We start from the raw sequence: 15230 nt of genomic DNA, 5'->3' as shown, positions 1-15230 counted from the left end.
TTTGTAACTCAATTCAAAAGTGATTTGTTAACTTTGTTAATGTTGCTATTTATGGCTGCGCCACGTAGAGTCTTAATTAGATTTTGCTATCGTTCACCTGTCAGGTATGAATGATCAAAGTTTTTGATCTACCTTTGGAATTGCACCTTAAGTTTATAAAGAAGGTTAAGGACTGGGAAGTCTATTGGTCATTTCATGTGATAAAATATCAGGCTATCAACAGACTTTTATTTATAATATATCCGGTAGTTAATTCAATTCAATACAACTTTCTATATAAGGAATTTTAATCTTAATTTAGAATTAAGATTGTCGTTTAAATACTTACAGGCACCGAGACTTATATAACATATATAAAGACATGTCATATGAATAGCTTGTAGTGCCGAAGCATTTTAAATCCAATGTAACGGTATTATCTAAAGGATATTCTTGGCAAACAATTTACTGAATAACTTTATCATATTGTCAAATCATTGTTTTTTGGTGATCTGTCGGTGAAAAGTTTGTATTTGTAAGTATACATGCATTTTTCATAGAACTCGAAAAGTGTCTTTATTGGATCGTGTTATTTTTGTGTGAATCGGTCTAATTTTTTTCGAGTACAGACTGTTTTTTTTCAAGTATTTTTTTAAAATGAAATGACTGTCACTTTATTTGAACTCAAGACAAATAGCTCTGCATGGTTAAAATTGCAGAATTTTAAACAGAGAGCAGTGGAGAAATGCATTAGTGGTTTTACTCTTTCAAATTTTGTGAAATGCTTAAGCACTCTTCAAACAGGTCATATATATAGAACTTGAATTTTAGGACACTAAATATTTGATAGTTCATTGATGCATTTCATCTTTTTAAAAAAATATCTATTTTACTTTTTTATGAAAATCCTAGATATAATGATAATCAGTATCAAAATTGTTTGACGAATACACTGCATATCAAATTTATAACTTTGTGCGAGACGAAAAAAATAAATTAAGAAGATTCTCCAAATTAAGAAGATTTGTTTAAAATCATAAAATACTTGTATTTTCCGGCGGTTCGTATAGTAAAGCGGGAAAATATTGTATTGTCGTTTCGTTTTTCATAAATATTCATAAGGCATGATAAAATTGACCAATCAGAAGTTGAATTTTGTCTTACGATATATTGGTGTATTTCATGCGCTTCACTTTCTAGCCGTCGTTCAACATAGTAAGCTCCTTTATTTTTAATTGCTAATTGCAATTAAAGTAGTTTTCTGATTTTTGTATTTGTATACGTATTTGCAAATTAAAAGTGTGGTTCGCCACTTTTATCCGGAGATAGGCTCGAGCATTAGCACGGATACAGGTTTCCAGCTGAAGTACACCTACGGGTGCGGGAATTCTCGCTACATAGAAGATCCATTGGTTGCCTTCGGCTGTTGTCTGCTCTATGGTCGGGTGGTTGTCGCTTTGACATATTCACCATTTCCTTTCTCAATTTTATTCCATTCATATTCATATATCATGTGAACGATTGTTGGTTTTTCCTGGACGGCCTTGACTATCTATGAAGGGTAAACATTCAGAATCTTAAGCGAATACACTGTGGGTACATTAATATTTGAAATATTGTACATATATATATGTGTTTTAATAATTGTAAAATGTGTACTACTGGGAAGAATTGAGATACAAATTAAATACGGTGTCTATCACGTTCGACGGGCTGTCGGCAAATTTATATTTGTGTTTTAGTTATATTTAGTCATGGAGTAGAGGCAATACTGAGTAATTAGGCACAACACGATTGTTTGCAATATCCACTATAGTAAAGCTCGATGTAAAAATCTGGGCAAATAATAAAATCAGAAAGAGTATTAACAGAACAGCCAAACCAGGCTATTTATGACATTTTGACGAAAATACATGTATCAAGATCTTAGTTGCCCTAAAAACTTGAAAAACAATTACAATGTGAAGATTGACCAGTATGCAGATTTTAAACGTGTACTTGTGGCAACTAAAACCTTGATATATATTGTTGAGAGAATTAGTCTATAATATCGAGTGCTGGTCGTTTGATGTTATTTTTATTTTAGCTCGTTAACGTATGTATAACCAATATTTCCATTAAGTTTTGCTTTAATAACTGTTTTAATAATGTACAATATACAAAGTTAAACTTTAATTGATTTGTCTGAACGCCAGTTCTTGTTTATTCATGCACATCGCTTTATTCTGGCTAAGTTTCATATGCCTTAACCAGTCCTGCATTTATCTTGTCGTTTTGACATCTATGTATGTGCACATCAATATTTTCTAAACGTTAATGTCTGCGGTCATTGACTCTTAGTATGAGTAAACATGTAAATGGCATAGATTTTTGGACACCGATTAATTGTGACGTCATTTCAGTTGTTTGTAAGTATTAAAATACTGTTGCATTAAGCCCATTGATAAAATGTAATTACTAACATTTTTCTGTTATGCATTCTGCATGAATAAATCATCTGCATGGAACAAAAAATCATTTTACTGGTGATTTAACAAAATATAGAAGAAAAAAAGCGTAATACAATTATTAAAATGCCAACGAGTTTTTATGTGGTTGTTTTTGTACTCACACAATAAATGAACTAGAGACTGGAACAGGTACCTCAGAAGTATGGAGATACTAAGGTTAACTTTACTAGTTTTTAGTGTTATTTTAATCATTTTAAACAAGGGACAATCGAAGAAGATACATCTACCGGCCCGTAAGACACATCATGGTTTTGGATTTGACTATGTTAAAAACGGCATCATGGGTAAATATTCTTTTATGATCGTTTTTGACGAACTTTGTTATTTATATATCGAAACAGCATACAAGTGGTACATATAGCTGCAGTCTTGTAATAGACAGCTTCATAGACGTAAATGCAGAACAGCTAATCTCCATTCTTCAAAAACAATTCCTGTATATGCATTTAGTTATGCTAAACTGTGATTTCATGCAAAAAAATGCCACTACCTGAACTATTTTATTTAACTAATCTTTTGAACGGAAGTTGTAATTGGTAAGTTAATGTGAGAGTGAAACGCTTGCTAAAAAATGTTACCAGTTTTTTATGTCCAAGAGAACTTTATACAAATATATACTCTCAATTGCTGACAGTTGGAACATGAACATTTCGGCGCTGTAGCGCGAAAAATCCACAGCCGTTGTAAAAATGAGGAATAACATTGTGTGTTTCAATTATTTTGACAACACATGATGGCAAACCAACTTACCAATGAACAGCAACTGCTAGAGCTTGCTGTCAAATGGTTTCAGAGGAGTAACAATATGTATTTATCTTATATTTAATGCGTTTCCCTCGGTTTTAGTTTGTTATCCCGATTTTGTTTTTTGTCCATGGATTTATGAGTTTGAAAAGCGGTATAATACTGTTGCCTTTATTTAGATCATCATAAAAAAACATGTACTTTTAACATGTCCATCATACGTAGATCTAGCGTATGCTCTGTTCATTTATTTAAGTTGTAATATTACAATAAGAAAACAAGTATTTATCTAGTTCTAATATTGTTTTCAAAACCTGCTTTGTCAAGGAGTACCAGTATTTGCATTTTATAATGTTTTTTTTTATGTGTATAGCTTATACTTTTTGGACCTTTTGGATTATAGCTCTTCATCTTCTTTATAAACTTTGGATTTCAAATATTTTGGCCACGAGTATCACTGAAGAGACATGTATTGTCGAAATGCGCATCTGGTGCAAGAAAATTAGTACCGTTCATTTTATTATAGATATGCATTTATATAGAAAGTAACAACTATAGGTCACATATATGTTTTATTTGTTTTATACATGATTTCTGAATTAGAATAAACGTATTATCGACTCACAACTTCATTTTTGATATTTCATATATGTGTATCTTGTTTTCATGTTTACTGTATGTGGTGAGACTTTAACAACCTTTTAAATCTTCAACTGCATTCACAAAGTGTCAAAAAAAAGGGAAGTCCCGTATCATATGGTACACTTCACATGATGGTTAACAATCATGCCAACTATAGGAGTGAACTTTCTGTACAACGATCGCAGATCTATAGGGTTTGCGTTTACAAAGTGTTACCATTATTGTAGTTCCGTTTGAAATAAAGTGATAAAGTGTGCAATGTGAGTGTGTAATATTTCGGTCTTCAACAATAAATAATACCCATACCGCACAGTCAGCTAAAAAAAACCAACGAAAACAACAAAGACTGATGTATGACAAACCAATTAACGAAAAACAACAAAGACTGATATATGACAAACCAATTCACGAAAAACAATATTACTGAATTCTAAGAAATATTACATCTTTTTTGAGGTTACACCATAAAACTATTGTAGTGAATAGGATTTATTTAAGGCTATTTTGTATGATTACATTACAGGTCCTCAAAACTGGGGTTTGTTCTGGCCTGATTGTAAAGGAGATCGACAATCACCTATCAACGTAGTTACCAATGATGCACTGTATTATCCATTCAAGCTGAATTACCTGATAGAAGGCTGTAATTTTAAAGGAATGTTTAAAAATAACGGTAATCAATTGAAAGAGCGACCATAATCCCTTTATTACAAATACGGCGTCGAATACTTATGTTACTATGATTTATAACTGATGTTTTGAATAGTCGATATGTTTTGGTCTCTCTTTTGATGAAATGCATATGGAACTTGTTATATGAACAAAGTACGACAAACAAAACATTTAGTATTTCAATATGTTACTTATGATTCCGAGAGAGATTAACCTTGATATAAAGTTAACATCTACTTCTACCTGATGTTAACGTGTTATTGGTGATTTGATCAACCTTTTAGTGATAATCCGATTTTAATAAGGCATTATTTAGATTTTAACATGTTGTTCTACAGTTTAATTTGCATTCATGTTTTTGTAAACATTATCAACACACAGGCAAACAACAATTAACGCATAATCCTTTCTATATCAAAACCCAATACAAAGGCCTCAATTAAAGTTTAATTTCGGTATTAATATCATTGTGTTTGTTGTTCAGGAAGTACATATTCTAGATACATTTTCCTATTCTTTCAGGACATTCACCGACATTCACATTAAATGACAAAGGTACACAAATATCTGGGATCCCAAGATTCACCACTGACATTTTTGAATTGTATAACTTCCATTTTCACTTTGGACACAGCGAGAATGATGGTTCCGAACATTCTGTTGATGGTAAAAAGTACGCCGGAGAGGTAAAACTACAATACATACTTTAACTATTAGGCCTAAGATTATATAATGATTCTATTATATCAAATAGTCTGTTATTTTTGTATTTTCTTTTTTTTTGGTAATTTGGTAATTTTGTTGGTACAATATAGTTTTTTTTATAACTTAAGCTATACTTTATATGCTATATGTTAGACGTTTCGTCCCCGAGGGTATCACCAGTCCAGTAGTCAGCACTTCGTTGTTGAAATGAATATCAATTATGTGGTCATTTTTTTAAATTTCCTGTTAACAAAACTTTGAAATTTTCGAAAAACTAAGGATTTTTTTGTCCAAGGAATAGATTACCTTAGCCGTATTTGGCACAACTTTTTGGAATTTTGAATCCTCAATGCTCTTCAACTTTGTACTTGTTTGGCTTTATAACTATTTTGATATGGGCGTCACTGATGAGTCTTATGTAGACTTGGCCACAATCATCATTAGGGTATGTAGTTATAAAAATGTGTCTGGTGACCCGGTCAACCAACCAAGATGGCCGCCATGGCTAAAAATAGAACATGAGCCAAGGCTCCGTGTTAAAGGCCGTACTTTAATCTATAATGGTTTACTTTTTAAATTGTTATTTGGATGGAGAGTTGTCTCATTGGCACTCACACCACATCTTCCTATATCTATATAGGGGTAAAATGCAGTTTTTGGCGAATAACTCAAAAACCAAAGCATTTAGGGCAAAACTATTAAAGTAAAAATGTTCATCGGGTGAAGATCTATCTGCAGATTAATGTTTTTAGTCGAGGTAGTTTTTAATGAAGTTAAATGAAGTTAATGAAACTTAGTATACATGTTCCTTATGATAGGATCTTTCTAATTTAATGCTAAATTAGAGTTTTATCCCATTTTCACGGTCCACTAAAATAGAAAATGATAATGCGGATGATACATTCTCGTTAAAAGTAAATTACATGTATTATCTAAAGAAACACGGAACAAGTGAACTCGACTCCAATCTGAATTTCTAGGATTGTCAGTCTTCCTACTGATTCTCGATTCTCTCCTGGCACTCTGGCTTTCTTTATCACTGAAATACTGACCGCCACGAAATACCGCAATAGTGTTAAAAGTGTGTTAAACGACAATCAATCAACCAATCAATCAGGAGAAAAGTAGATATAATTTCAATTTATCAACAAAGCTATCGACCTCTGTAATTTTGACAGGCTGCTATCAATTATAATTGACCATTCAATATAAATTGATTGATTCCCATGGTATTTTATAAATATTTTGATATGAGCGTCACTGATGAGTCTTATGTAGACGAAACGCGCGTCTGGCCTACTAAATTATAATACTGGTACCTTTGATAACTATATATGTAATACATTTCGTTCTATAGATGCATATGGTACATTATAACACAAAATATGACACATTTAGCAAGGCAGTTAATAAGGATGATGGACTCGTGGTTCTTGGCATATTTTTAGAGGTAAATATTATTTTAATAAAATTGTGTACATTTTGTTTAAAATTTGTATTCTGGTATTTGCGGATATGAAAAGCCTGACATGCATACATCATATACATTTGGGGTAATACCATTTGTGATCATCCAAAAAAAATAGTCGTACAACGAAAATAAATGAATATACAGTACCTTAAATATGTAATTTGAAAATATTTTGATATGCTGAAAATGGCAGGATACGTTTTAAATTTGTTTTGAATTCTTTCCAATTATTGCTCAGATATTCATTAATATATCAATGAATTCAAAACTATCAAAAGATAACGCTTACTTTGGTTTTTGAGCATTCACATACTTTAAAATTTAGCATTATTGTAAAAGATCTTATTTTGTAACCTCAACATCTAAAGCTGAATGTGTGAATTTCTAATTTTTAAGGATTTGAACCAAAAATTCAATGCTTTTGACAAATTCATCAACCAATATGGACACAAACTGAAATCCATTCAAGGTAGGTTTTTAGATGTCTTATGAAAAGAGGATGAAACGATGGATATAGACACAGATGTTTCAAGTAGTAATATCCAGTTGGAAATATTGCATTAATATCATGCCAAGGACATGTATATGTTATATGATTATATACTCTGCTGTGTACAAGGCGGACACGTGGAGCCGAATTTCTAACTTGCAATTTCACAAGGTAACGATCCGCAAGAAGACTTGCGAGTCTGACTTGGCACTATATTATTATTCCGAAGGCGAGACCTTCGAGTCGTTGCAGCAATTTACAATTATTTGATCGCTTTTTTTACCCGGCTCGTTATCGAACGAACAGCATTTGCGTTTGATGCGATTATTCTACAAACAGATCATCGCCGAGTCTAATTAAAGTTGTGAATAAATTAAACCGAATATAGAAAAAGTAAATTTTCTGCTTTCAGGACCATATGCTCGCTGAAGGGTTGCCTTTATTAGGACATGCAATAAAGAACTGAAAAAAATCGTGAACAGATGTCATTTTGTTCTGGAAAGAAAATATTTACATGATGTGAACAAATGTTTTGGTAAATGAAATCAATGAAATATTGTTGACAAAAAAATAAAAACATATATTTGTTTCTACGGGACACAATACAAATATAAGACTGGACTTATTTTTTCTCATTTTTTTTAGGGCATGTGAAAACTAAATTTAATCCTTTTACTCTACTACCGAAGAAAGATGATTCTTACTTTTACAAAGGATCCCTTACAACTCCCGGCTGTTTCCAGAGTGTGAATTGGGTTGTCTTCAAGCATCCAGTTCACATCAGTAATAAAACGGTAAGAACCTCCATTCATTTTAATTGTTTTATTTTACAAAATATGTATACCCTGTTACTCTAATTTTTTGTGATATGAAAACGATTTGTTCATTATTTTTTAAATTCACTTATTACAACCGATTTTCTCTCCTTTCAAAGCTAAAAGCTGAGCAAATGCAGATTTATCAAAAGGTTTTCAGTGACAAACCCATAGTGCTTTGCACATTTAAAGAAAAAAAAATAACGTTTATTTGCTGGAGTTGAATATGTACAAGTGTTACCATAAAATGAATGTTTCAATAGAACTTAGTTGTATGGCTGTCATTGTATACAAATATCTGATTAGCACAGATAGAGTACATTTTCTATTATTTTTTTCAATTATATCAATAAACAACTTTCGAGTTCGGTGCATTTCCGTCAAAAACTGGTTTTGGTGAACGTCATTTGTGCGTTTAGAGGGGTCGTCACTTACATTCCAATGTTGAGTGGTTGGAAACTATAATTCTATATTGTACGAATTTTTCGGCAAATAGAATTCTCAAAATTGACAATCAACACTGCTGTCATTAGGGAATTGTCAGTAAGTCCCTACAGAGCAACCATTATTTCTAGTTTATCCTGCACAATGCCGATCACTAAGACGCTTGATGAACGTAAATAGTACAGGGATACAGGCGACCCCTCTATCTGGTAAATGACATCATGAAGGCGTGCATAATTGACGAGTTTTTTCCGGTGACGGATGAACTCGAAAGTGGTCTATTTTGGCATAAAGTTTTCCTCCCAGAATCGATGTAAAACTATCAATGACATGAGTGGATGGTATACTACAGGTACCTTAACGGACTATTCTTTTCGTCCGTCAGTCATTCCGTAGAGTCGTAAAAACTTTGTTCATAAATTTCGTTGCTTTATCATCGCTTCAGTATCAAGGAAGGGTATGATTTGATATCTGTAACGACCATTGGATGACACATATTACTCAGATTATGTATTAAGGAAATATTTGGTTTAATACTGTACAATGTTGAATTGTTCTATGAAAGCGATTTTCAAATCTGCAAGTCAGTCACTTTCTTTTCTTTTACAAGTATCAGTAATGCTTGAATGTATTTAAAGGAAATTTACAATTTTCAAAGCGTCAATAGTTTTGCATGTTCCACCTCCTTCAATTTGACGATCCTTCAAATTTAAATTATATAGCTGAATGTCCGTTACATATTACCAAATATTGAGATCTTTTTTTTATATTCATCTGGAGCATTGAAAAAATGTTGTTCTTGTAATCGATTTTTAAACTTCTAGTAATTTAGTCACTTTCTGTTTACGATACTTTGGCATTTTATAGTATTGAACCTCTGAGCAAGTCATTAATTGCAACATATTACTCATTTTCTAATCAAAGAAATGATTAATATAATCATTTGGATTGATTGATCGATGTGATTGATGCTTCCTTTAAGTCCATCGGAAAATATATTAGACATTTTCAGGACAAGGCACAATTAACAATATATATAGATACGTAAGATTATACAAGGAAGGTTTTGGAAATAAAGATCGGAGTTTTGGACTCCCGATTCAAAAAAAGGGCATGTCCAATAGAATAGAAATTCCAACAGAGCGCTCGAAGATTTCTTGCAAATTGATTTGAGATACGGCAGAAAGCATGGACCTCAACCTACGCGAAGGATCCGATTTTAAGTCCTCATTTTGACTGGACGTGGCTACGTTTTTATACATTCTGCACAACTAAATGGGCTGCAGGACGGGATAACCATATTTAACTACCCAGCCAACTATTGAAATCTAGTTATTTTTAAGTCCCCGAGGGTATCACCAACCAAGTTGTCAACATTTCGGTGTTGACATGAATATCAATCATCTGGTCATTTTTATAAATTTCCTGCTTACAAAACTTTGAATTTTTCGAAAAATTAAGGATTTCTTAGTCCAGGCCTAGATTACCTTAGCCGTATTTGGCACAACTTTTTGTAATTTTGAATCCTCAATGCTCTTCAACTTTGTACTTGTTTGGCTTTATAAATATTTCGATTTGAGCGTCACTGATGAGTCTTATGTAGACTAAACACGCGTCTGGCTTACTAATTATAATACTAAACTATTATATCATATAGACTGCATTTGTCAGTGTCTAATTGTTATCAAAAGTACCAGGATTATAATTTTATACGCCAGACGCGCGTTTCGTCTACATAAGACTCATCAATGACGCTCAGATCGAAATATTTAAAAAGCCAAATAAATACAAAGTTGAAGAGCATTGAGGATCCAAAATTCCAAAAAGTTGTGCCAAATACGACTAAGGTAATCTACTCCTGGGATAAGAAAATCCTTAGTTTTTCGAAAAATTCAAAGTTTTGTAAACAGAAAATTTATAAAAATGACCATATAACTGATATTCATGTCAACACCGAAGTGCTGACTACTGGGTTGGTGATACCCTCGGGGACGAAACATCCACCAGCAGTGGAATCGACCCAGTGGTGTAAATAGTTATCAAAAGTACCAGGATTATAATTTTATACGCCAGACGCGCGTTTCGTCTACATAAGACTCATCAGTGACGCTCAGATCGAAATATTTAAAAAGCCAAATAAATACAAAGTTGAAGAGCATTGAGGATCCAAAATTCCAAAAAGTTGTGTCAAATACGGCTATGGTAATCTACTCCTGGGATTAAAAAAATCCTTAGTTTTTCGAAAAAAGTTTTGTAAACAGAAAATTTATAAAAATGACCATATAATTGATATTCATGTCAACACCGAAGTGCTGACTACTGGGCTGGTGATACCCTCGGTGACGAAACGTCCACCAGCATTAAATAGACGAACTATACGTTCATATACAACTCGTTGTATATAAACTCATCATAGATACCAGGAGTAAATTTTGTATATACGCCAGACGTGCGTTTCGTCTACAAAAGACTCATCAGTGACGCTCGAATCCAAAAAAGTTTAAAAGGCCAAATAAATTGAGAACCAAACTTCCTAAAAAATTTACAATATACAGCTTAGGTAATCTATGCCTGAGGTAGAAAAGCCTTAGTATTTCAAAAATTCTAAATTTTGTAAACAGTTAATTTATAAATATAACCATAACAATGATAATTCATGTCAGCACAAAAGTGCTGACTACTGGAATGGTGATAAACTGATGGAAATAAATCTCCACCAGCAGTGGCATCGACCCAGTGGTTGTAAATAAACTCATCATAGATACCAGGACTAAATTTTGTATATACGCCAGACGCGCGTTTCGTCTGCAAAAGACTCATCAATTTACATTTACACATTTACTATTTTGCTACTTTTGCTATTGAGTCTGTTATAAAATCTAAAGTCTAATAAACTAATTGTTCACTCCATCTTTTATTTCAAGCTAAAGACGTTGCGAGAGATGGAAACAATATATAATCACGAACAAATATCTAAAGCAGGAAACTGTAGACCTAAGCAGCCTTCTAATGGGAGAGTAGTTCTTCGAAATTGTAAATAAAATCGAGGGATACAGATATTTATGATAGTTCTTTTTATTTTGTAAGTGGCTTATTTTCTTTCAGATCTTTGGCTGATATCAAATCATGATCAGTAAAATTTGCTTAAGATACTAGAGCTTACAAAGCTCTTTCTATACGGAAAAATATTGCGATTTCACTGATTTTTTACCTGACGGTGATAAATTAGAAACAAACTGACAAAAAGTAAAATAACATAAATACCGAAGTTCGAGGAAAATTTGAACCAGAAAGTCCTTAATCAAACTACCAAATGTAAATTAAAGCTCAAACCCATCATACGAATGGAGAACAACTGACATATTCCTAAATTGGTACAGGTAATGTAGAAAATAGGGGATTAAACCTGATTTTGAAGCTAGATAAACCTCTCACTTGTTAATCAATTTAAAACTAATTCCCGGGTATGAAAATGCAAATCATTTGAATTTATTGTCGGTAAATACATAAAAAGGGTATTACAACAAACAGACTGTTAACGGAGACAATTTAAGAGTCAAGTGAAGAAGAAACAACAAATACACACTTCATTTGATTTTTCGTATTAAAAGTTGCATCCTAACATAAAGGTAATATACACATTGATGCTTTTTTTTCGAATATGTTTTCGTAAAAACTCATCCAAACTGAACATTATTTCCGTAGCAATAGGAGTACACATACGAATCTTTAGATGTACATATATAAGACATGTGTTTAGGCGTGTGTAGATTCCATATTATTTCGTAAAACTGATTTTTATTCGGATTAAAACTCAAGCAACGGATAAGAAATGCAAAAATAATGGAAATAGTAATTATAAGGTTTACAAAAAAACAGACAATGAGTAAGAACAGCAGCATTAACTCGAACAAGAGGGGAAATACTTTAAGTGATAATAATCAAGACTTGTCAATAACTGACATGATTTTACAAAAAGAAATTCGGTGTAATGCCTGCATTAATGTATAACAAAGAGTTGAGAACAGATGCCTGATATGTAACATGTCATTTCGTAACAATTTCTTAGATGCTGAAACAAAAAAAAACGCTATTCATGCAAAAGAGATTTGGACTACAACACTCTGCAACAAACACATGAAACAGTATCAGACACTGTAGAAATGAAGGAAATTTATATCAATGGCAGGCTAATAGTACTCAAGATACAACTCCAAAATATATCAAAACCATGATCAAAGAGAATTATCTTGTCAATTTATATCATACAGAACTAGACACTCATAACATATGCAAGGATAATCTAATTCGGTTATCCCAACTTGGACAAACAATGAAAATGTTCAGAAGCACATATATGTACAAAATAACACAAAACAATATTTTGAAACATACTATTGTCAGTCAAGAAATACAGATCATCCAAGATATGCTCAAAATATATTTTAGATTTTAATGAGTGTGCGGAGAAAAAAAAAAGACAATTTATAGTTTTAACTGCAAAAAACTTGTGATCTATTCTTCCGAGAAATAAAGGACGGTGTATATATTTATTTATAAAGAACCTTGGTTGTCTGATTGTCAGCCTAACATGTTGAATGAAATTCGCTTGAAAAAAATGAGACTAGGAAAGTCGGTCGACTCTGATGACTCACTGCCTTCATTACAAACGCCGAAAGGGTATGGTGGCGTGCAATATTGTGGAGAAAGGAACTAGACCCCTAAATTTCACCTATAAAAGCCGGTTCTAGTAGAATTTAATCATCGAATTAGAAGAAGTTCCGGACATCATTTTTGTTTCTTTCGATAGACCCACAAATAGATTTGATTTTTTGTATTTTAACGCCACTTTTAAGCACCTCATTTAGGCTAGTTCGTGTCGGCCAGTTTTTATCGGTGAAAGAAGTCGGATTGTTTGGTGAAAACACCGACCTTCGATAGGAAAACTGACAACTCTTGTCAGTTCTAGTTCATTAAGATTGGAGACCCACCAATAGCAAAAATGAGTAACTACAATGCACATAGACCAATTAAATGAGAATATATGTTCCTATTCCAATAGTCATAAGATACATGTAGTCTGCAGAAGAAAATTTTTATGAAGACATAATTAATGAGGCTTCCTCTCATATTTTTTTTTAATCCCTGACTGTATGCAAGACTATGAGTTATGCTCTAAAGAAACATACATTCGAATGAAAAAGATATCACTGCCATTGACACTATTACTAGTATCTATCAAAACAAATATTCTGAGATCAATATAGATATACAGAAACTAAATTATAGATATACAGAAACTTAATGTAACCGCCTATGTCCCGGATCACTATCAACTGAGATTTTCTGTTTTACATCATCAGATAAAAACTCAAAGTTGTAGAAAACTCTCAAACATCAGATAAAACTTGTAATAAAGCAGAAAATGGAACAAAATTTAAACGGAAAAATAAGCAAGACAGAATTAACTTGACAAATTTAATGTACAAAATCGTGAAGAAATGGAGAGGGTATAATTATATAAAATAACATCTTAATTTAAGATATTGATCCTAAATCTAAAAAGGAAGAAGAAAGCCAAAATTACAAGATATGTAGAGCTAATATTTACAAGAAAAACGCATTTTATAACTGGAAAAATAACGGTGTGGAGCAGAATCTGCTTACCCTTCCGGAGCACCTGAAATCATCCCTAGTTTTTGGTGGGGTTCGTGTTGCTTATTCTTTAGTTTTCTATGTTGTGTCATGTGTACTGTTGTTTGTCTGTCAGTCTTTTCATTTTTAGCCATGGCGTGTCAGTTTATTTTCGATTTAGGCATTTGACTTTCCTTTCTGGTATCTTTCGTCCCTCTTTTAATGATCCAGATCACATTTACCTGAAACTAAAGAAACATACAACATATGAATTGAGGAAACAGTGTCGTTTATAAATAGCCATCAGAAGAATAAATAAAAGCAAAAACTAATTGAACCAAAATTACAAAATTGCAGATACCAAAACTGTGTTAGAATGATCAGAAATCAAAGAGAAAAATATCCAAACTTTTAAATGACTCAATGTCGACAATCAAGTATATTACAGTGACAACCAAAGTTATGAACGGCTGGCATATACATTTTGAAAAAATAACTTTATAAAATATTTGGAACACGAAGAGAAAGAAGTTATCTCTGGTAAATGTCAAAATAGATATACTCATAAACAAGTGACCGGTGGGGAAGTAGAAATGGGTATTGCAGGTTTCAACAAAAATAAAGCAGCAGATAATTATGGAATAAGGCATATAAACAAACCACACGGGTTATGTTCTTCTCATATATTTTATGATGGTACAATACTAAACCCCTTATGGGAGGGATTCTGCCTGATATTCATATGATGAAGACATTATATTTCAATTAGTTTAATTGAGGTCTGGAGCTAGCATGTCAGTAACTGTTAGTAGTCTGTTGTTTTTTGTGTATTATTGTCATTTGGTTTATTTTCTTTTGTTACCTCTTCTGACATCGGTCTCGGATTTATCTTGAACTGAATTTTACTGTGTGTATTGTTATGTGTAACCCTTTACTTTTCTTCATTGGCTAGAAGTATAGGGGGAGGGTTGAGATATCTAAAAACATGTTTAACCCCGCCGCATTTATGCACCTGTCCCAAGTCAGGAGCCCCTGTCCTTTGTTAGTCTTGTAGGATTATTAATTTTAGTTTCCTGTGTATCATTCGGATTTAAGTATGATGTCCATTATTACTGAACTAGTAT

The 15230-nt window shown here is 32.5% G+C and overlaps 1 protein-coding gene across 1 annotated transcript; it reads left to right on the top strand.

The window, feature by feature from the left end:
* Window positions 1–2615: 2615 nt before the first annotated feature.
* On the top strand, window positions 2616–11533 carry LOC134706307 (carbonic anhydrase 7-like). The gene is made up of 7 exons (XM_063565133.1): window positions 2616–2773; window positions 4399–4548; window positions 5070–5233; window positions 6610–6702; window positions 7120–7192; window positions 7859–8007; window positions 11397–11533. The coding sequence occupies exons 1-7, from the start codon at window positions 2632–2634 to the stop codon at window positions 11511–11513; spliced, it is 888 nt and encodes a 295-aa protein (XP_063421203.1). The 5' UTR covers window positions 2616–2631; the 3' UTR covers window positions 11514–11533.
* Window positions 11534–15230: the final 3697 nt, after the last annotated feature.

The sequence above is a fragment of the Mytilus trossulus genome, chromosome 2 (genome assembly GCF_036588685.1).
Source record: "Mytilus trossulus isolate FHL-02 chromosome 2, PNRI_Mtr1.1.1.hap1, whole genome shotgun sequence".
NCBI lineage: Eukaryota > Metazoa > Mollusca > Bivalvia > Mytilida > Mytilidae > Mytilus > Mytilus trossulus.
This window is presented reverse-complemented; position numbering and strand designations above follow the sequence as displayed.